Source organism: Erinaceus europaeus, chromosome 12 (assembly GCF_950295315.1).
Source record: "Erinaceus europaeus chromosome 12, mEriEur2.1, whole genome shotgun sequence".
Taxonomy (NCBI): Eukaryota; Metazoa; Chordata; class Mammalia; order Eulipotyphla; family Erinaceidae; genus Erinaceus; species Erinaceus europaeus.
The window spans coordinates 10,880,745-10,904,198 of record NC_080173.1 but is presented as its reverse complement, the minus strand read 5'-3'; the positions used below and the strand labels follow the sequence as shown (position 1 = coordinate 10,904,198).

Sequence of the window (23,454 nt, the reverse complement as noted above, 5' to 3'; positions counted from 1 at the left end):
CCTGCTTCACTGCTTGTAAAGTGACACCCCCCCCCCCCCGCAGGGGCTCGAACTGGGTCCTTACACTTTGTGCCATGTGCGCTTAACCCGCTGTGCTACCGCCCGACCCCCCCCCCATGTGTTTATTTTTAAATGTATTTTGTTGTTGCTGTTATTTGTGACTGGTGAAGCCATGCCCTCACACATGCACAATTTCACTGGGCCATTTTTTTTTTTTATTCAGATTTATCTATCCATCTATCTATCTAGAGAGAAAAGAAGAGACGTCACAGCACCTTCCCTGTGACTCTGGGGTTCAGTCCTGGGTGGCGGGTATAGCAATGTATGCCCTTCCTGATGAGCTAAAGAGACGAGCCAGAGGGTCCAAGTGGTGGTGCACCTAGTAGAGTGCATATGCTACAGTACATCAGGACCTGGGTTCAAGACCCCCACCCTCACCTGCAGGCGACCATTACACTATCTCACACCCTGCCTAAGGGGGAAAAACATTTTTTTAAAAGAGAAAGGTGGAGGGTAGCTAGCATAATGGTTATGCAAACAGACTCTCATGCCTAAGTCTCCAAAGTCCCAGGTTCAATCCTCCACACCACCATAAACCAGAGCAGAACAGTGCTTTGGTAAATAAAATAAAAAATAAATGAAGAGAAAGAGAAAAATTGGGCTGAGTGGTCCAGGAGGTGATGCAGTAGATAAAGCATTAGACTCTTTTTATTTTATTTTTTTAAGTAATTAATTTATTAAATATTTTTTTAAAAAATTACTTAGGAGAAAGACAGGAGAGAGAGAAAGAACCAAACATCACTTGGCACATGTGCTGCTGGGGATTGAACTCAGGACCTCCTACTTGAGAATCCAATGCTTTATCCACTGTGCCACCTCCCTGACCACAGCATAAGACTCTTAATTAAGCACAAGGTTCCCAAGTTCAATTGCTGGCAGCGCATGTACCAGAGTAATGAGTAATGTCTGGTAGTTTCTCTCTCCTCCCATTTTTCTCATTAATAAGTAAGTAAAGTCTTAAAAAAAAAAAAAAAAGAAAGAAAGAAAAAGAAAAAGAAAAAAGAAGAGGCAGGCTGGCATTATGCTTCAGCGGCCATGTGCATGAATGAGGCCCTGACTTCTAACTCAAAACAATGAAAAGAAATCATTGCCACCATGAGAGAGTGTCAACCGGGAGGGCTGCGGTGGCTGTTCTGGAATATTCTGTAAGCTACTTCCAATGAAAACAAAAGTCAACAAGAACCCAGACAGGACCAGCAAAAGAACTCAACTGGATGGAGCACGGCTCCGCCCTGTGCGTGACCCAGGGGCCACTGAAGGAAGCCTGGGTGCTGTGGTCTCTTCTACTCTCTGCCTGTCTCTATCTAAAAGCAAACACACACGCTTCTGAACAGACTAGAGCCTGGTTCAAACCCAGGCCCCGGACAGCAATCTCCAGACTCCTGGCCACACACACCCACCCCCAACAAATGCCCACTGAACCCCTGTGAAGTAGTCAAGATGTGACTGGTGCCATTTTGATCTCTCCAAACTGCAAAATGTGGCCCCCACACCCTTCATCCCTGCAGCTGGGACCCCCATTTTACACCCCCACCTGCTGACCTGTGAGGGGGCCTGTGGGCAGGGCCTGGGGTCTGCAGCCCAGCCCCTCTAGATAGGCTAGTAACTGTGAGGTGCAGCCTCAGAGGCCAGGACCAGGGAACCCAAGCCCTGGGGCCCTTGGTTAGATGTTTTCCTCTTCTAGAACTCTCCCAGGCACTGGGAGGACAGGGACAGGAGCAGAGATTTGGGGAGAGGAGGAAGTGGTAGGGAAGAGGCGAGGAACAGAGTGGAAAAAAAATAATAAAGAGGGTCTGGGGTAAACAGCATAATGGTTTTGCAAAAGATTTTCATGCCTAAGGTTCTGGGATCCCAGGTTCAATCCATAGCACCACCATAAGCCAGAGTTGAGCAGGGCTCTGGTCTCTGTCTCTGGAAATACTTTAATAAAGAGGAAGGGAAAGGGAGTCGGGCAGTAGCGCAGCAGTTTAATCGCAGGTGGTGCAAAGCGCAAGGACCGGCATAAGGATCCCGGTTAGAGCCCCCGGCTCCCCACCTGCAGGGGAGTCGCTTCACAAGTGGTGAAGCAGGTCTGCAGATGTCTTTCTCTCTCCCTTTCTGTCTTCCCCTCCTCTCTCCATTTGTCTGTCCTATCCAATAACAATGACATCAATAACAACAACAATAAATAACTACAACAAGGGCAACAAACGGGAATGAATAAATAAATACATATTTTTTTAAATTTTAGTGGTCCGGGAGGTGGCACAGTGATAAAGCTTTGGACTCTCAAGCATGTGGTTCCAAGTTCGATCCCTGGCAGCACATGTGCCAGAGTGATGTCTGGTTCTTTCTCTTTCCACCTATCTTGCTCATAAATAAAATCTAAAAGAGGAAGGGAAAGTGGGTGGAGAAGAAGGGGATGAAGAAGAGAGACTGAAAGAGATGGACAGTGATTGCAGGGGCGGAGGGTAGATAGCATAATGGTTATGCAAAGAGACTCCCATGATTGAGGCTCCAAAGTCCCCAGGTTCAGTCCTCCTGCACTACCATAAACCAGAGCTGAGCAGTGCTCTACTTAAAAAAAAAAAAAAATGATTGGGTGGGCCAGGTGGTGACACACCTGTTTGAGCACACATGTTACAATGCCTAAGGACCCAGGTTCGAGCCCCCAGTCCCCACCTGTGGAGAGAAAGCTTTGCAAGTGCTGAAGCAGGGCTGCAGGTGTCTCTCTGTCTCTTTCCCTATCTCCCCTTCCCTCTCAATTTCTAACTGTCTCTATCCAATAAATAAATAAGGATAGTAAAATTTTTTTTTAAATGATTGCAATTCCGGGGAGTCGGGCTGTAGCACAGCGGGTTAAGCGCAGGTGGCGCTAAGCTCAAGGACCAGCGTCAGGATCCCGGTTCAAGCCCCCAGCTCCCCACCTGCAGGCAGGTCCCTTCACAGGCGGTGAAGCAGGTCTGCAGGTGACTGTCTTTCTCTCCCTCTCTGTCTTCCCCTCCTCTCTCCATTTCTCTCTGTCCTATCCAACAACAACGACATCAATAATAACTACAACAATAAAATAACAAGGGCAACAAAAGGGAATAAATAAATTAAATTTTAAAAAAAATTAAAAAAAAAAAAGATTGCAATTCCTTCTCCCACCCACCTAGGAGCTGCCCATCATCTCTAACAGACAATTATTTCCCTGCTCTTAAATAACACTTAAGTCCCTGTGCATGGCGGGAATGGGGGAGGGAAAGGGAGTGAGGGGCTCTGGTCCAGGGGAAGCCAGGAGTCCTGCCATGGGCCACCAGTGCAGACAGAGGGAACACTGAGAGGACATTTTGCCCCACAGCCCTGCAGCCACCACCACCAATCAGTCTCAGTCCAGCCTCAATGGCCTCACTCCACCACAATGCAACACCCACAGCCCCAACACCAGGGCCTAGGGCTTCAGGCTCCAGGCTCTCGCCTCATCAAAGTGACTTCAATCCAGTCCACACTCCAGGACTTGTTCGCTCCTGGAGAACTGCCAAGGCTGCAGCTGGACCCCAAGGAGCTTCTGGCAAGCTGAGTGGCCTTCAGCACAAGGCCAGGAGACATTGAGACCCTGAGCCAGCCTGGGAGGAGGAGTCAAGATCACTGGGAGAGGCTCCTTCCCAGAGATCAGGAGGGGTAAACAGCCCCCCCCCCTGCACCCCACCCCACCCCCAGGCAGGGGGGCAGCTGATTGTCCGATGACCATGACTCAATCTCCAGAGGGCTGAATGGACTTTCCTCATCAGCACTCCGGGCTCTTCTTAAATCCCAGCGTAGGCTCCCTGCCCCCTAGTCAGGCATGGGACGTGTGAGAATAGGGGAGTCCCATAGTCTGGGTCCAGTTCCCACTCTCCCTTCTCCTAGCCTGAGGATACACACTGGGACTGGGGGGTGGGGACTGGATAAACTCAAACACCCCAAGTTAATGTGGACATGCATACCTGGATACGAAAGTCATGAATACTGCCTCTTGTATATGACAGGACTAACCCTGCATGGAGGGGGGTGGGGGGGGGCTTACTAAGACACCATAGGGATGTTAGCTTCTCAGTGTCTAGTGCCCCTCGGTGTGTAGGGTATTCAAGCCAGGGGGACAATGAATGGCCCCAACTTTGGTCAGCTGGGCACCCTCTTTCCCAAGCAGTAACGGTGACATTTTGATTTATTTTATTTATTTATTTATTTATTTATTTATTTATTTATTTATTTACCAGAGCACTACTCAGCTCTGGCTTATGGTAGTGCAGGAGGACTGAACCTGGGGACTTTGGAGCCTCAGTCATGAGAGTCTCTTTGCATAACCATTATGCTATCTACCCACCGCCCTAATTTTTGCAGTGCCCGATGCTGGTCGTGTGTTCTGTCCATTTGGGCGTCACTATGAAGGAAGACTCAGCTCATCTCCACTCCTGCTTCCCCGCCCCCAGCCACAGCCACAGCCACACCAGCCAGTCAAAGCCACAGTGACTCCAACCATAGTCACAGTCACAGCGTACAGCCTGCTGGGTGTCCAGCAGGACCAGGCTCCCTCCTCACCCTGGGACTCACCTCCACAGCCCCTGTCAACCCCAAAGCCACTTCCCCAGCAACCTGGCAGAGATGCTGTGGGGAGATCTGAGTGAGGAGGACTCGGGTTCAAGTTTCTCTGGATTGGGGAGTGAGGATGGGTTAGTTGGAAAAAGCAACCATAAGAGGGTTTCCACTGTCTGTTTTCTCTTATTTTTCTTTATTTCTTTTACTGGGGAGATTAATGGTTTACAGTCCACAGTAAAATACAGTAGTTTGTCCATGTGCAACATTTCTCGGTTTTTTGTTTGTTTGTTTGTTTGTTTTGCCTCCAGGGTTACTGCTGGGCTGGGTCCCAGCCTGCACTAGGAATCCACTGCTCCTGGAGGCTATTTTTTCCCCTTTTGTTGCCTTTGTTGTTTATCATTGTGGTTGATATTACTGTTGTTATTGCTGTCGCTGTTGTTGGATAGGACATAGAGAAATGGAGAGAGGAGGGGAAGACTGAAGGGGGAGAGAAAGATAGACAGACACCTGCAGACCTGCTTCACCACCTGTGAAGCGACTCCCCTGCAGGTGGGGAGCTGGGGGCTCCAACCAGGATCCTTACGCCGGTCCTTGTGCTTTGTGCCATCTGTGCTTAACCCGCTGCGCTACCGCCCAGCCTCCGGGATCCTTGCACTTTATACTATGTGTGCTTAACCCAGCGTGCCACCCCCCGACCCCCACATTTCTCAGTTTTCTACATAACACTGTAACCCCCCTCCCAGGTCCTCCTCCGCCATCATGTTCTAGGCCTGAACACTTCTCCCCAACCCCCCCACACCCCCCAGGATCCTTTACTTTGGTGCAATGTTTTCTCTTATTTGTCTATTTATTATTTACTAATGAGTGAGAGAATCAGAGCGTCACATGTGATGCTGAGAACTGAACTGGAGACTTCATGCTCTGAGAGTCCGATGCCTTATCTACATGCACCTCCTGGACCACCTCCCAGTGCCTTCCAAGACACCCCCTGCTCCCTCTGGGAAGTGCTGAGAATGAACTCCATCAGGATATCCCAGTCACACCCACCAAGACCCCTTCTGCACAGCTGTTCCCTCCCCTGGGTGGCCCTGGAGGCCTACACCTGCTGGTTTCCATTCCCAGAGTCTTTGGTGTGTGTGCACTACACACACACACACACACACACACACACACACACACACACACACACCACGGCCCCACGAGCCTGCTCTATTCCTTGGTACATCAGGGCCGCGAGTGAGCAGAAGCCCTTGCTTCACGTTTCTATTCAGTCTCCCCTGATCAATGCCTGTCCAGATTACCAGGTACTCCTCTGTGTACTCAGCACCTGGCAGAGAGCACCTACCCCCTTTACTACTTGCAGATGAGGGAGGTGAAGCTCAGAAAGACTCCTGCCAGGGTCACACAGTTAAGTGATCAAACTGGGGTTCTGATCCGGACAGCCCAAAGACAGAGCTTCTCAGCTGCTGAGCCCAGATGTTCCTGGCTACCTTGGTTCTCACATTAGCCCACATCTGGCCCAGTGCTGTCCCTATTCAAGTTTGCTTGAATACCCAGATACCTGGCAGCAGGTACCCTGTCCACAGCACTAACTGACCTTGGCAAGACAAGACCCCTGGTCAGACAACAGGAGAGGTAACACACGTGGCTTTAACCAGAATCCTGGAGGCAGATTCCTCAGCCTGGCCCACCACCTCAGGGTGGCAGGGAGGGTGGGGGCAGGGCTGGGTGTCCAGCTGCCCAGGGGAGTGGTCCATAGGGAGGGATGCCCTCTGGGATCATCTGGCGCCTGGAACACATGCCAGGACCCAAAGCCTGGGAGGAGCAGGGTGGGGCAGTGGGTGGGTCTCACTGGCTCAGACACCATCTCTCCACAGCACTGAGAAGGGAGGGGACTCTGTTCCCACTCTCCCTCACCTCCACCCCCCATCACAACTGATGTCAGACAAGATGCAGCCTGGGGCCCAGGGAGGTGTGGCCTTCACTCCTACAACCCCTGCACCAGGAGGTCTTCTGGACACGGTCAGGACTTCAGCCTTCTCCCAACAAGAGTGGAGAAAACTCTGGTGAGAGACTCAACCAGGCTGCCTGATCTGGGCACAGGAATTGGGACACATACACACACCTGCCTCTGAAATCATAGCTGCCTCTTTTCATGATTCACTGGGAGCAGAAGATTCCCTGGAGGGTGGTCCGGGAGGTGGCACAGTGGATAAAGCACTGGACTTTCAAAAGCATGAGGTCCCGAGTTCAATCCCCAGTAGCACATGGACCAGAGTGATGTCTGTTTCTTTCTCTCCCCAGGCAGTTACAGGCTCTGGGAACAGGACTTTCACAGACCGGAAGAGAGGGAGGGTTGGGACAAACCAGGAGGCTGGGAGTACAACCTCCCCATCCCTGAGGGTGTCTGTTTAACAAGGGGTCCCGAATCTCCCTTCTGCAAAGGCAGCGCCATGTGGATGTGGCCTGAGAGTGACAGGGACATTGGGGGTTATTATTAGACTCCGTGTCAGCAGTGTACCCTACACCCTGCAGGATCAGGATCCCTGGTGCCTGAGGCAGAAAGACCTGGCGAGAAAAGCAGAAAACTCGAAAACTCGCAAGCACAGCCAGTCCCCACTTCACCCCGTCCAGCCCCGCAGCTTAGAGCCTGACACAGGTCGCTGGTCAGAATCCTGGGACCTGGGACAGGCAGGTTGATTTCTAAGCCAACAACGAAATGACTCACGGAGATTGCAGGGGGCTGGGCGTGAGCTTGGCCAGACCTAAGAAGGCTGGGAGACTGCAACAATGTTTGGGACCCTCTCCTCCTTTTTTTGGGGTACAGAATCTGCAGAGGGCCAACAGAGAACGAAGTTGGAGTTGGGGGAGGGGCGTGGTTGGACTAGAAGCCAAAACGCCAGAAATTCAAGGCTTAAAAAAAAGAAGTGTGGGCGGTAGCACAGCGGGTTAAGCGCAGGTGGGGCAAAGCGCAAGGACAGGTGGCATAAGGATTCCGGGTTCGAGCCCCCGGCTCCCCACCTGCAGGGGAGTCGCTTCACAGGCAGTGAAGCAGGTCTGGAGGTGTCTGTGTTTCTCTCCCCCTCTCTATCTTCCCCTCCTCTCTCCATTTCTCTCTGTCCTATCCAACAATGACGACATCACTAACAACAATAAAACAAGGGCAACAAAAGAGAAAATAAATAAATACATAAATATATTTTTTTTAAAGTGTGGGGAGGGGGGGGGGGCAGATACCATAATGGTTATGCAAAGAGACTCTCAAGCCTCAGTTTCTGAAGTCCCAGGTTCAGGAGGTGAGATAGCATAATGGTTATGCAAACAGACTCTCATGCCTGAGGTTTCAAAGTCCCAGGTTCAATCCTCCCACACCACCATAAGCCAGAACTGAACAGTGCTCTGGTTAAAAAATAAAATAAAAACAAAATTTTTGTGGTCCAGGAGAGGTTCAATCCCCCACACCACATCTGGTAAAAAAAAAAAAAAAAGTGTAACAAAGGTTAGGGGGGTGGCTGCTGGTTAGGTCAGATGGAGATAGTGGGGGAGGGAGTAGTCCTGCAACCTTCCCAGATGGGCCCAGAGGCAGGGGGGTCGCGGCTGGGTAGGAAGGGCCGTTTGGAGGGCTAAAGACATAGCATGATGGTTCTGCAAAAAGACTCACGCCTGAGGCTCTGAGGTCTCAGGTTCAATCCTCAGCCCCACCATAAGCCAGAGCTGAATAGTGCTCTGGTTTCTTTCATTAAAATAAACTTTTTTTTTTAAAAGGGTAGTTTGGAGTGAATTAAAAACTGAAAAATTAAAGTGGAGAGGAAGTCAAACTCCAGTTTCTACCCAAACTTCTCCCAGGCCACCCAAGCCCGGAAAGAGCGCCCGTCCTGGCCCCGCGGAAGGGCGACAACTGGGGGACGGCCCTTGCGCCCCCGCTGCAGGCGCCCGGGAATTATCCGGGTTCAGTCGCAAGCCCCCCCCCGCCCCGCCCCTGCGCCGCGCAGGCAGCCCCGACCTGCCCCCCTTCCCCGCCGCCCGTCCACCGCCAGCTTCCCAGAAGTCTCGGTCCTAAGGGTCCCAGACAGAGGGGCCGCGGGCCAAGGGTCCCGGGGTGCACAGGGGCTGCGTGTGTGGCGAGGGACCCGAGTGGAGCGGGCAGGGACGCAGACTCACCTCTCGGTAACTCTCATCGCGGGGCCTGAAGGTGCTGTCCACGGGCTGCAGGCGCAGGTCCAAGTGCGGGACGCTGTGCAGCCACACCACCCACCAGGGCGCGACGTACTCCAGGCGCGCAGCCGGCATGGCTCCGGGGAGAGCAGCTGCCCACCGCTGCCGCCGCCGCCACCCGGCCCTCTCTGCTCCGCCCCGCCCCGCCAGGGCCCCGCCCACCCGGGACAGGTCCCGCCCACTCTACCGGGCCCCGCCTTCCTGGGTCAGATCCCGCCCACTCTACCGACCACACCCCCAGGGGCAGATTTGGGCCCCGCCCACCACGGGCCAGGCCACGCCCCGCCCTGCTCAAATATTCGCAACTCCTTACCCCAATCCTCCTTGGGACTACAGTGGGCAGTGCCCTAAACCCTGCAACCCTTTTTTCTGGTCTGGGGTCTGTGCTGGCCTCACGGGTGAAAGACATAAAAGGAGAAATGAAAATAGTAGGTGAGGGTAGATAGCATAACGGTATGCAAAGAGACTCTCGTGCCTGGGACTCCGAAGTCCCAGGTTCAGAGTGCCCCGCAATACCATAGGTCAGAGCTGATCAATGCTCAGGTGTAAAGAAAAAAAAAGGGAGGGCAGGGCCAGATAGCATAATGGTTACGCAGAGACTCTCATGCCCGAGGCTCCAAAGTCCCAGATTCAAATAATTCCCCGCACAATAAGTCAGAGTTGAGCAGTGCTCTGGTTGAAAAAAAAAAAAAAGAAAGAAAACAGCTCCTGAATCTGCTTTCTTTCTTTCTTTTTTTTTCTTTTTCTTTTTTTTTTTCCTTCTTTACACCAGAGCACAACTCAGCTCTGGTTTATGTTGGGGAGGTGGGGCGCCTATTGAACCTATGACTTTGGAGTTTCTGGTTGGAGAGTCTCTTTGCATAACCATTATGGTATCTCTTCCCCTCATCCCCATCTGCTTCTTAATGGCAACCACACATTTCTGGGGCACTTAGTCATGACTTATTAAATCAAGAACATAACGTGTCAGTGAGTGCAGCTCACAGTCTCCACAGTAGAGAGGTAAGGCTGGCAGGCCACCGGCTTCCAGGGGGAGCAACTGACAGATCTTGGTGAGTGGGAGGCAGCAAATGGGTCCCCACATCCTTAAGGAGCTTCTATCCTGTAAATCACCATGGCCCAAAAAAGAAATCTCTCAATGTGGTCTTGGCCTCCAGGCACCCAGCCCGTCTGCCCCAACCACTAACTGAGGATGCCTGGAAAGTACCATGGAGCCGGAGAAGCTGGGTGGTTCTTCCTGGCAGTCAGCCCAGTTGAACCTTCTGGAGGAAGGGGCCTCTGAGTTATCCAGGGAGAGGCTCACAGGGTTGGGGGGAGAGGAGGCCACAAGGGACTGACTGCTGAAAAGGCAGTAAGCATGTCAATCACTCATTTGACTTGAACACCTACTACATGCACTGTTCTGTTAGAGAGTACTCTACAGTACTCAAGGACCCGGGTTCAAGCCCCTGGTCCCCCCACACCTGCAGGGGGAAAGCTTCACAAGTGGTAGAGTTGCAAGTGTCTCTCTGTCTCTCAAATTCTCTCTGTCTCTATCCAACAATTAATAGATAAAATTAAATAAAAAATAAAGAACAAAGAACAGGGAGTCCGGCGGTAGCGCAGTGGGCTAAGCGCATGTGCCACAAAGCACAAGGACCAGCTCAAGGATCCCGGTTCAAGCCCCTGGCTCCCCACCTGCAGGGGAGTCACTTCACAGGCGGTGAAGCAGGTCTGCAGGTGTCTGTCTTTCTCTCCCCCTCTCTGTCTTCCTCCTTCTCTCTCCATTTCTCTCTGTCCTATCCAACAACGACGACATCAATAACAACAATAATAATAACTACAATAAAACAACAAGGGCAACAAAAGGGAAAATAAATAAACAAATATTAAAAAATAGAGAATAGAAAAAAATAGAGAAATGGCTAGGCATTGATTTTATAGAGGTAATTGCGCCAAAGAGTTCTGGAGGGGGAAAAGTATAGTAAAAGCAGAACAGAGTCAGGGACTTGGAGGACTGGGAGTCTTAGATGAGGCCAAAGGGGCCTTTGAGAGCTTCCAGCAAGCAAAGGAGCCTCCGTCAGGAAAAGATCTCACAGCTCTACAAAGTGATTCAGCTAGGGGCTGAGGAGAGCTCACTGGGTTAAGTGTACATAGTACGAAATGCAAGGATCCTGGTTTGAGCCCCCAAATTCCCACCTACAGGGGGGCCGCTTCACAAGCGGTGAAGCCAGTTTGCAGGTGTCTCTCTTTCTCTCTCCTCTATCTTCCCCTCCCCTTTCAAATTTTCTCTGTCCTATCCAATAAAAATAGAAAAAAATGGCCTCCAGGAGCAGTAGATTCATATTGCAGGCACTGAGCTCCATCAATAACCCTGGAGACAAAAAAAAAAAAAAAATTCAAATAGAGAGTTAGTTAGGAAGGAATGCTGAGAAAAGGGTGTGAGGAAATGGATAAGGAACCAAGCAGTGAGGGCAGAACATGCTTGGAAGCTTGGAAGGTAGAATTGAAGTGAGAAGTAGTCGAGGGAGAAAACATAAGATGGTGAAAAAAAAAAAAAAAAGAAGCTATAAACAGTTAAAAAGCAAAGCGAAATCTATTCGATGAAAGTAGATCATTGACAGGGTTTAGGATTGATGAAGACCTAAGATTTAAAAAACAAACAAAAACCAAGATAATAAAGTGATTCAGCCCAGGCTGGCTACAGGATATAAGAGTGACAAGGTGACAGGAGGCTGGTGACATAGAGATGTGATTAGACACTGGCTGTGGAAGGGTCCTGACAGGATGAGGCTTGAGTCTCAGACCAGTCTGCACTGATAGGGGTGGGTCCAGAGAAACTTTTGAGCAAGAAGACCCGAGAGGGGATGCCTAGCTTCAGATTTAGGGACCTAGATGAGATGCACTGCTGCTGTCTGGGTACTCATTGCGAGTGCCCTGTGGGGATCAGACTTCAGGCCAGACCCCATGGCCTGGCAGAACCCAGGGGTTAGGAAAGGGAATGCTGCCCTGTGGTCATCACGGTCTGGGTCTGGGATACAGATCCTGGAGTCTGACAGTGGCCCTTCCATCTGTATTTCTCTCCCTGAAATACATAAACAGGAGGACTAGTCTGTGGCACACCTACAGGAAAGCACACAATGCTACAAAGGTTCAAGGACCCAGATTCAAGCTTCCGGTCCCCACCTGTGGGGAGGAAGCTTCACAAATGGTGAAGCAGGGCTGCCGGTGTCTCTTTGTCTCTCTCTATCTATCTCTCCCTCCTGTCTCAACTCCTCTCTGTCTCTATCCATAATAAAAATGACTTAACATAAACAAATATAAACAATACATAAAAAAGGAAAGAAAGAGGGACCAGGCGGTGGCACACCTGGTTGAGCGCACACATTACAGTGCACAAGGACCCGGGTTCAAGCTCTTGGTCCCCACCTGCTTTGAGGAAACTTCACAAATGGTGAAGCAGGGCTGCAGGTGTCTCTCTGTCTCTTTCCCTCTCTCTTTTCTCCCCCCCCCAATTTCTGTTTCTAGCCAACAATAAATAAATAAAAATACTTAAGCGAGTCGGGCGGTGGCTCAGCGGGTTAAGTGCACATGGCGCAAAGCACAAGGACCTTCGTAAGGATCCCGGCTCGAGCCCCCGGCTCCCCACCTGTAGGGGAGTCGATTCATGGGTGGTGAAGCAGGTCTGCAGGTGTCTGTCTTTCTCTCCCCCTCTGTCTTCCCCTCCTCTCTCCATTTCTCTCTGTCCTATCCCATAACAACGACATCAATAACCACAACAATGTTAAACAAGGGCAACAAAAGGGAAAATAAATATATATATATTTTTAAAAAAAAGGAAAGAAAGAGCTTCACACCAGGAAAGAAAGAGAAGCCAGAGCACCACTGTGTCACATGCAGTGCCAGGAACTGAACCAACCGGGAGCTCTAAGCACAGAAGCAGTGCGCTCCTACTAGCTGAGCCATTTCCCCCAGCTGCATCCCTGGCCCCATTTTTACACTGATGTTTATGAAAATGTGAGCATACACAGCACTGCTCTACCATCCTAGGGATTCTTTTTTTATTATTTCTTTATTGGGGAATTAATGTTTTACATTCGACAGTAAATACAATAGTTTGTACATGCATAACATTCCCCAGTTTCCCATATAACAATACAACCCCCACTATGTCATTTATCATCCTTCATGGACCTGTATTCTACCCACCCACCCACCCCAGAGTCTTTTACCTTGGTGCGATACGCCAATTCCAGTTTAGGTTCTACTTGTGTTTTCTTTTCCTATCTTGTTTTTCAACTTCTGTCTGAGAGTGAGATCATCCCATATTCATCCTTCTGTTTCTGACTTATTTCACTCAACATGAATTTTTCAAGGTCCATCCTAGATCGGCTGAAAACGGTGAAGTCATCATTTTTTATAGCTGAGTAGTATTCCATTGTGTATATAGACCACAACTTGCTCAGCCACTCATCTGTTGTTGGACACCTGGGTTGCTTCCAGGTTTTGGCTATTACAAATTGTGCTGCCAAGAACATATGTATACACAGATCTTTTTGGATGGGTGTGTTGGGTTCCTTAGGATATATCCCCAGGAGGGGAATTGCAGGGTCATAGGGTAGGTCCATTTCTAGCCTTCTGAGAGTTCTCCAGACTGTTCTCCACAGAGGTTGGACCAATTGATATTCCCACCAGCAGTGTACATCCTAGGGATTCTATTCATTTTGTCTTTGTTGCTCTTTTGTGAGACTGAGGTTTGAACCCATGGCCTCATGCATGCAAGGCAGATACTCTAGTGTCTACCTCCCTAACCCTTAGATATCTAAAAATAAAATAACATAAAATAAGCTGAGCAGCAAAGAAGGTAGCATCACAATGGATAAAGCATTAGATGCTAGAAGCCAGGTGGTGGCGCACCTGGTTGAGCGCGCATGTCACAATGCACAAGGACCCACATTCAAGGTGCCGCGTCTTCACCTGCAGGGGGAATCTTTGCGAGTGGTGAAGTGGTGGTGCTGCAGGTGTCTCTCTGTCTCTCTTCCTCTCTGTCATCCCCTTCCCTCTCAATTTCTGGCTGTCTCTATCCAATAAATAAATAAAGATAATAAAAAATAAATGATAATAAAACATTAGATCCTTCAGTAGAAAGTCCTGAATTTGCTCCTCACAGGACCAGAGTGATTTTTTTTTTTCTCTCTCATTAAGTCATCTATATTGGGGAAAAAGAAGGATTAGAGATGGAACACAGTAACACTGTGTTCTGTCTTTGGGACACACACGAGTTGGGCAAGGGTGGAATCACACTCAGCTCCAGGCTCTGGAAGGTTCTGATTTAGCACTGGTGGCCGGTTGCTGAGAAAGATGACTGAAACAACTGTCAGGGGCACTGCAGGCTGAGAAGCCCCAGATCCTCCCCCTGGCACTGCCTGGTGCCATGTAAATAGGTCACCTAGCTCCCTCTCCAACACATCAAGGGCTCAGGCTCCAGCTGTTTGCACAGGCCCCATGACTGGAGCTCTGAGGATTCGGCTTCTTCTGAAAAGATAAGAGCTACCACTGCAGAATGCTAAGTGCCTAAGGAAGTCAAGTAAAGGGGTCTGCCTCCTGGGTGGTACGGTGGAACCGGGCCCCTGGTATTCAGCTGGAACCTGGTGCAGGAGAACCTTGACCAGGTTGGGGCTGAACTCAGAGGGGGGTGGAGGGCAGGTGGAAGGGGAACGCTCACCCTCAGAGCCATTGCCATAGCAGTAGGGAACCCTTGAGCACCCAAACTGCTCGGGATGTCTGCATCCCGCTGGACAGTGAGCATTCTAGCTGCTTCCCCAGAGGCCCACTGACCTAGATGGCTGCTCATGGGTGAGAAGGACAGGAGCCAGAGTCCTCCTGGGGAATTGCTAAATGAGTATGATTCTGCTCCTTCCAAACCAGTCACGGTGGCCCTGACAGCCGAATGGGTTCACCTGAGTCGACCTCAACAAGGCAATGGTTCGGCCTGGCCATAGGAAGGATTAGCTGCATATATGTGTCTTGAATTTACTTATTCAGAACCTCTGGAATTAGCACTGGCCACAACCTCCCCTCCTTTATTGGGGGTTAACCATGGGCAGAGGGTAGATAGCATAATGGTTATGCAAAGAGACTCATGTCTGAGGCTCCAAAGTCCGAGGTTCAATCCCCTGCACCACCATAAACCCCATAAGCCAGAGCTTAGCAGTGCTCTGATGAAATAAATAATAAATAAATAAATAAAGTTTGAAGATCTCTGGACAAGATGCCTGGGTTGGGGAGACAGCATAGTGGTTATGCAAAAAAACTCTCATGCCTGAGGCTTCAAGATCCCAGGTTCAATCCCCAGCACCACCATAAGCCAGAGCTGAGCAGTGCTTGGGTCTTTTTCTCTGTATCTTTCTCATTAAAATATTTTTTAAAAAGGGGGGGGGCAGGAGATGGTGCACCTGGCTAAGCGCACACATTAAAGTGCACAAGGACCCAGGTTCAAGCCCCTGGTCCCCACCTGCAGGGGGAAAGCTTCATGAGTGAAGCAGGGCTGCAGGTGTCTCTCTGTTCCTTTTCCTCTCCTCTCAATTTCTCTCTGTCTCTATCCAATAATAAAAAAATAAATTAAAAAATGAAAAAAGAAAAAAGAAAAGAAAAAAATATTTTAAAAACATCGTTCTCAGTAGTTTGTTGGCATATAGGCACCACCTCTTATCTTCCCAGGATAGGTGACTGCAAGACACTCTCTCCCCCAGTCTAAGTTCTCTTCCACTATCATGCCCCAGGACCCCAGAGCCCCTCTATCCCCAGACTGTTTCTGTCTTTCCCTAGTGGGATAAGGCTGTGGAGAGGTGAGGTTCCAGGAGGTCATCTGCCCAGGGAAGTAAGAATGGCATTATGGTAGCATCTGCAACTTGGTGGCTGAAAGGCTGAAAGGTAAGATATAAAGCGGGACAAATTGCTTAATAATCAGGTAGGGGTAGGTATAACATAATGGTTATGCAAACAGTCTTTGATGCCTGATGCTCCAAAGTCCCAGGTTCAACCCCTGCACTACCATAAACCAGAGCTGAACAGGGCTCTGGTAAAAACAAACAAACAAACAAACAAACAAAAAAAAAAAACCCTAGCTGATCAAATTGCTTAATAATCAGGAACCTAAAGGTAAGAATAGAGCAGATGGAATTAAGGGTCTTGGTGTGGGGAGAAGGTAGGAAGTCCATGACTTTAGTAATTTTTGCCTGAGCCCTATAACTAGCACGTAGGTGGGCTAAAAGTATTTTCTGGGAAGATGGTGTCAGAGTTGTAAATAGGACTAGAAAGCCGGATTAGGCCAGAGAGTAGCTCCCACAAATTCTTAAAAAGTGCCCCAGAGGACTAGGATACACAAGCAAAGCATGAAAGGAGGCCTTTTCTAGACAGACGCCCGGAGGACTTGTCTCCTAGGAGCTGGGGCTGGACTCTGAGCAATGTGCTGGGAACAAAGTTAGCTCAGATGGCCAGCCCTCCCTCTCCCTGGGAACCCCAACTGCTGAATGGGGTGACTGGAGCCACACAGGGTGCCCCATCTGGGACGATCAGTGGGTTCCTGTGGACTCCTCTCCTGCAGGACAAAGCCCACATGCTGCGTAACCGGATTCAAAGCCTACCTTATACCCAAAAGCTTTAAAAAAACTGGGGGAGTCGGGCGGTAGCACAGCAGGTTAAGCGCAGGTGGCACAAAGCACAAGGACTGGTATAAGGATCCCGGTTTGAGCCCCCGGCTCCCCACCTGCAGGGGAGTCGCTTCACAGGCGGTGAAGCAGGTCTGCAGGTGTCTGTCTTTCTCTCCCCATCTTCTCCTCCTCTCTCTATTTCTCTCTGTCCTATCTAACAATGACGACATCAATAACAACAATAACTACAACAATAAAACAAGGGCAACAAAAAGGGAATAAATTAAAAATGGGGGGGCTGCACAGTGGTGCACCCAATTGAATTGCAGCTGTTACTACCGTGCAAGGTCCAGGGTTCAAGTCCCTGCTCTCCACCTGAAGCGGCAACACTTCATGAGTGGTGAAGCAGGTCTTCAATGTCTCTTCCTGCCTTCCCAACTCCTCAATTTCTGTCCTATCCAATTAAAAAAATCATTTAAAATTCTTATTTCTGCATTATTGGATAGAGATAGAAATTTAGAGGGGGGGGGATAGAGAAGGTAAAGAGACAAGTGCAGCCAACTTCACCACTCGTGCAGCTTTCGCCTGCAGGTGGGGACCAGGAGCTCGAACCCCGATCCTTGTGCACTGTGACGTGTGTGCTTAACCAGGTGTGCCACCGCCTGGCCCCCCCAGAGCATCACTCTTGCTACACACATTGCGAAGGATGGAACTTGAAAACTCAGGATTGAAAACCAAACGCCTTATCCGCTGGCCACCACCCTAAGATTATTTTTTTATATTTATTTTTCCCATTTTGTTGGCCTTTTAATTGTTGTAATTATTGTTATTGATATCATCATTGTTAGATAGGACAGAGAGAAACGGAGTGAGGAGGGGAAGACAGATGGGGAGAGAAAGATAAAGACACCTGCAGACCCACTTCACCACTTGTGAAGCGACTCCCCTGCAAGTGGGGAGCCAGGGGCTCGAACTGGGAACCTTACGCCGGTCCTTGCGCTTTGCGTCACCTGCGCTTAACCCGCTGCACTACTGCCCGACTCCTAGATCAAAAAAAGAAAATTGACAGGACAGAAAACTGGGAGTGGGTAGGTATCTGCAACTCTGCTTTTCACTGTTCATGAAGCTCCCTTCCCACAGGTGGGTGGTGGGAGCTTGAATCCAGGTCCCTGCTCATGGGAACTGAACTGGGTGAGCCATTGCCAGGCTTGTTTTCTTGCTTGATAGGGGAGGAAGGTAAGACACCTACAGCACTGCTTCACTGCCTGTGTCCCGAGGGATTGGATGTTTGAACCCAGGTGTCTCTGTGTGGTTAACATGCGCCCGGTCCCTACCCTCGTACATATTTACCAGAGCACTTATCAGCTGTGGCGTATGGTGGGGCAGGGGCTTGAACCTGGGACTCCGGAGCCTCAGGCATGGCAGTCTGCATAACCATTATGCTATCTACCGGCACCCTAGCCTAGTACTTCTTACAGAACATGTCAATTAACCTTAGGGCTAGGTTATCACGGAAATGACTTTTTTTCACGCTTTGCTTAGTGGTTATAAGCAAACCATTAAGCAAATCTTGTGGCGCCATCTTGTGGCCCACTCTGACTTCACACCACACGTGAATTCTGACAGATGCTAGGAAAGCTTCTAAACCTAGAACTTAACCCTTAATTACATCTACTTCCTATAAACGTGAAAAGTGAGCATCTTCCACTGCCAAATTGCTCTGGCAACCCTAGTTAAGGGTCTTTTAGGCTGAAGACACCCAGATGAGCTAAGGAGCCCATGAATAACCCTTGACCCTCAGCATCTTCTCCACGGACTGGCAAGCCACTTTTTCTGCCTCCAGGGTTATTGCTGGGGCTCAGTGGCTGCACTATGAACCCACTGCTCCTGGAGGCTATTTTGTTGCCCTTGTAGTTGTTAATTGTCATAGCTGTTGATGGATAGGACAGAAAGAAATGGAGAGGAGGGAAAGACAGAGGACACCTGCAGGTGGGGAGCCTGGGGCTCAAACCAGGACCCTTGCACTTCGGTGCCATGTGCGCTTAACCCGCTGCCCTACCGCCCTACTTCCCCTCATTTTTTATCTCTATCCTCTCACAGCAAACAAGTATTTTTTTAGTGAATGAATTAAAAACATAAAGGTGACCTTATTTTTAAAACAGAACTAAGCCACTTTCATTTATTAAATATGTATTTAAAACTTTGTATTCCCTTGTTTTACTGTTGTAGTTACTGCTATCATTGTTGGATAGGACAGAAATGGATACGGGAAGACACCTGCTTCACTGACTGAAGTGACTCCCCTGCAGGGGGGGAGCCGAGGGCTCCAACTGGTAAACATGCTGTAGTCATTGTCAGATAGGACAGAGAAATGGAGAGAGGGTAAGACACTCGAACCAGGATCATTATGCGCGTCCTTGAGCTCTGTGCCACCTGCGGTGATTCTCCCGCTCCAGCCAGTGAAGAGCCAGAGGCTGACTGGAATCCTGGTGCCAGGCCTGGCGCCTGACCCTGCATTTAACCCAGCAAACTACTGACACCCCCCCCCCATTTTATCACTGCGCCACATAGGGAGTCCTGTGGATGTTTTAACCTGTGTCTTTGACAAGACAGACCAACACCAAAGTATCTCCATTATCAGGAATGTCAGTTTACTGAAGTGGACTTCCAATCTGTGAGTAGACCCACTCACTCATTTACTTGGGCTGGATCAGAAACCCCACCCTGCTCTCACACACCAGTCACTACAAGTGAAATTCCCTTTCCCTTCCCACAAAGACAAAGGACAGTCTAATTATTTTAAAATAATTTTAATACAGTTTAAATCAGCACTCCTGCTTCATTTCAGCTCTTTTACTGCCAAACCTGGAAAAAAAAAAAAAAAAGACACAAGTGAGTCATCCAGGAAACACCCTGTGTGGTCTCTGAGAGCCACCCTGGCACAGGCAGCGTCCACACTCGGGGCCTCAGGCGCCAGAGTCCAGCACCCAACTCCCCCTTCTGGCCCACAGCACCGTCACTGCACACCTGCACTGGGATGCGAGTCAGATCTGCTAGAAACATCTCCCAGTTGCTTGATTTGAAATCTCTGAAAATCCACTTTTCTTATTTATGACATTTCAGACGAGGCAGAGAAAGAAACCAGAGCACCACTCTGGGACAAGGCACCGGGACCAAACTGGGAGCCACAGCCACTGAAGCCACATAAAGGCCTGCCTGTGAGCCGCCTCCCAGCTGCTGTTTTCAGAGCAGTGGGCTCTCAGGAGCCCCGCAGCTTTCAGATCCACCTTGCGCGCCAGGACTCAACTCCCAGAGGCTCCTGTCCTTTTGCTTAACCTGGTGTCTGATCAATTTCCGTGTCCGTGAGACAGGGACTCGGCCACGTACCCGGTAAGACACACCGGTTCTAATGGTCAAGGACCCAGGCTGAAGCCCCCAGCCCCATCCGCACGGGGGGGGGGGGGGGGGGCTTCACAAGTGGTTTAGCAGTGCTGCAGCTGTCTCTCTCTGCTCTTCTCGGTCTCCCTTCTCAATTTCTGTCTCTATCCAAAGTAACGAACCGGGTCGGCACAAGCACCCATCTCTAAGGCTGTGGCAAGAAATGGCTCGTTCAGACTAGAAAGCAAAGCGCGGAGGGGCAAGACTCACCCCCCAAACCCGGGCACACACGGAGATACCAGATGGTCAGGCACACCCACCCACATCCAGACCCACTCCGGCCCCCTTACCTGGGGGCAGGGACTGCTTCAGTTTCTCCGCCTTCTCCTTGTCCGTGATGACCAGCGTGTAAAGGTATCTGCTGCACCGCACCTTGAACTTCACATTATCTTTGTTCTTCTTGATCTTGACAGCTGTGGAACCAGAGCGCCAAACATGCGTGTGATCTCACTGACAAACCGTCTGCTCGTGTCATTTTGCTGAAATAAAAGTTTCTGTCCTGGGAGTCGGGTGGTAGCACAGCGGGTTAAGCGCAGGTGGCCCAAAGCACAAAGATCCTGGTTCGAGCCCCCGGCTCCCCACCTGCAGGGGAGTCACTTCACAGGCGGTGAAGCAGGTCTGCAGGTGTCTGTCTGTCTCTCCCCCTCTGTCTCCCCTCCCTTCTCCATTTCTGCCTGTCCTATCCAACAACAACAATAAAACAAGGGCAACAAAAGGAAATAAATATTAAGAAAAACTTTGTCCTGTAACCTCAATATTAGCATTACGGGCAGTGGGGAGACAGCATGATGATTACACAAAGGTTTTTCATGGCTGAGGTCCCAGGTTCAACCCTCAGCACCGCCACAATTCAGAGCTGACCAGTGGGGTGGGGGAACCGGACCTGGGGCCTCCAAGAGCCTGTTTGTTCGCCATTCTGCCGTCCACCTCCCCTGTAACATCTCAGCGGATCAGGGCTGGAAGGAAGACACCACTATTCCAGACGGCACGGGCCCTGGGCTGGTTTCTGACCCGACTGCTGCTGAGGGCCACAGCTCACAGAGAATGTCGTGTGGGGGCTGCGCCCTGCCCAGCCCACCCGCAGCAGCCCCGGCAGCGCCACCTCCGCTCGCCGGCCACACCGACAGCCTCTCCGGCCCGAGCACACACAGCACACCGGGCAAGGACCCGGGTTCGAGACCCCGGCCCCCACCTGCAGGGGGAAAGCTTGGCGAGTGCTGACGCAGGGCCGCGGGTGGGTCTCTCCCAAACAAAGAGATAATAGTAAGGCCGATCCACCCTTTATGGAGAGAGAACGAGACCTGCAGCCCCTGCCCAGACAGACAGACAGACAGACAGACACACACCAGGCCCGGGACCAAAGGCAGCTGCCCCCCCCTCCCTCCTCTCCGACAACAAACCGAGAGGAGAAAACCCGGGTGGGCGGCAGAGAATCTGCCACGGGAGAGACTCGGAGGCCGGGGACACCGTCCTGCCCGAGGCGCCGGGGTCCCGGGTTCGAGCCCGGCCGGGAACCACTGTTAAAGTGAGGATCCCGGGTTCGAGCCCCCAGCTCCCCATTTGCAGGGGGGGGGGGCGGGGTCGCTTCACAGGCGGTGAAGCGGGTCTGCAGGGGTCTGTCTTTCTCTCCCCCTCCAACAACCACAACATCAATAGCAACGACGCCTACGACAATAAAACAACAAGGGCAACAAAAGAATAAAAAAGAAAAAAGCTGAAGAGACGCTCCTGCCTGAAGCCCCAAAGCCCCAGGTTCAATCCCCCGCACCACCATAAGCCAGAACTGAACAGCGTTCTGGTAAAAAAAAAATAAATAAGAAGAAAAAAAATTTAAAAAAAAGCCGCCGCCCCCGGATGAGCGCGCAAGGCCCCGGGTTCAAGCCCCGGGTCCCCAGCCGCAGATGAAACTCATCCTACACGGGCCCCGGCGCGGGCAGGCAGCGGCACGGTCGCGCGGCTCCCGGCTCCCAGGTTCAAGCCCCCGCGCCGCCCCGCCACTCACACTTGGCGTCCTTGCGCCGCGCCGTCAGCAGAAAGTCCTTGATCTCCTCGATCTTGCGGGGCTGCGACACAAGGGGCGCCGTGAGCGGCGGCCGCCGGGCAACCCGCCTCCCCCCGCCACCCCCAGGCGGGGACCGGACTCACCATGGTGACCAGGTGCGGCCGCCGGCACCTACGGGACAACACAGATCCGCGTGTCAGCGGGGTGCGGGGACCCCACTTCCCGCCCCAATAACTCGCCCATCGCACCCCATCCTCGTCCCTCGCACCCTCAACCCAGTGCCGGGACCCCCCAGGTTGCACCTGACAGTGGATTACATCGGATTGCACCCCGCCATCTGTTCCTTACCTACAGGCAGAGAGACGCTCTCAGGAAGCCGCGAGCAACACGGAAAGCGGAAAAGGACGGCGCTTCCGGTTCTGGGCGGTTAAACCTTTCCGCGGCGGAAGAGGAAGACGGTGCCTGCAAAGGCTCAAAAAGGATGTGTTGCGCTCGCCGTGTTCAATGGAGCGTCTCTGCCCCCTGGTGACCCCGGTTGGTAGTGCAGCTCCGTCAAAGTGTTGGAACTCCTACCGTCCTGATCCACCCTTTCTGTACAAGGCTTGCCCCCTCCTCCCTGCCTGCCGGTCCCAGGTGGTTTTTTTTTGCTGGTTTAAGTTCAGATCCAGTTTAAAGACTGAACTAGGTGGTCCGGGAGGTGGCGCAGTGGATAAAGCATTGGATTCTCAAGCATGAGGTCCTGAGTTCAATCCCCGGCAGCACATGTACCAGGGTGATGCCTGGTTGTTTCTCGCTCCTCCTGTGTTTCTCATTAATAAATGAATAAAATCTTTAAAAAAATTTAAAAAAGACTGAACTGGGGGGGGGCGGGGATAGATAGAATAATGGTTATGCAAACGGAGTCTTATGCCCGAGGCTCCCAAGTCCCAGGTTCAATCCCCCACACCACCATAAGCCAGAGCTGATGAAAACAGCAACCGGTAGCGCAGCGGGTTAATAAGCACACGTGGCGCAAAGCGCAGGGACCTTCGTAAGGGTCCCACCTGCAGGGGAGTCGCTTCACAGGCGGTGAAGCAGGTCTGCAGGTGTCTGTCTTTCTCTCCCCCTCTCTGTCTTCCCCTCCTCTCTCCATTTCTCTCTGTCCTATCCAACAACAACGACATCAATATCAACAACAATAACTGCAACAATAAAACAGCAAGGGCAACAAAAGGGAAAATAAATAAAACAACAGCAACAACAATAGCATAATGGTTATGCAAACAGACTCATGCCTGAGGCTCCAAAATCCCAGGTTCAGTCCCCCACACCACCGTAAGCCAGAGCTGAACAGTTCTCTGGTTAAAAAAAAGAACAAAAAAAACAAAAAACTGAACAGGGGACAGGCGGTTGAGCTCATCTGTTAAGCACATATGTTACAGTGTTCAAGAAGCCGGGTTCAAACACCCCCCAGGAGGAAAGCTTTGCAAGCTGTTGAAGCAGTGTTGCAGGTCTCTCTCTCCTCACTCTCCATATATATATATATATATATATATATATATATATATATATATATATGTATGTATGTAT

At 50.8% G+C, this 23,454-nt stretch overlaps 2 protein-coding genes across 2 annotated transcripts in view; both read right to left on the bottom strand.

Annotated features, from left to right (window-relative positions):
- TTYH2 (tweety family member 2) overlaps nucleotides 1–8,956 on the bottom strand; it is a 53,362-nt gene extending 44,406 nt beyond the window's left edge. The window contains exon 1 of the mRNA XM_007524564.3: nucleotides 8,761–8,956. Within this exon, the coding sequence (XP_007524626.1) occupies nucleotides 8,761–8,889 (129 nt within the window). The 5' untranslated portion in view covers nucleotides 8,890–8,956. The remainder of the gene's footprint in view (nucleotides 1–8,760) is intronic.
- A 10,283-nt stretch (nucleotides 8,957–19,239) lies between these two features.
- RPL38 (ribosomal protein L38) lies at nucleotides 19,240–22,336 on the bottom strand. Its single transcript, XM_016188788.2, has 5 exons — nucleotides 22,234–22,336; nucleotides 22,029–22,056; nucleotides 21,886–21,946; nucleotides 20,174–20,296; nucleotides 19,240–19,310 (listed from the first exon to the last, which is right to left on the bottom strand). Exons 2-5 carry the CDS (start codon nucleotides 22,029–22,031, stop codon nucleotides 19,285–19,287), a joined length of 213 nt encoding a protein of 70 aa, XP_016044274.1. The 5' UTR covers nucleotides 22,032–22,056; nucleotides 22,234–22,336; the 3' UTR covers nucleotides 19,240–19,284.
- Nucleotides 22,337–23,454: the final 1,118 nt, after the last annotated feature.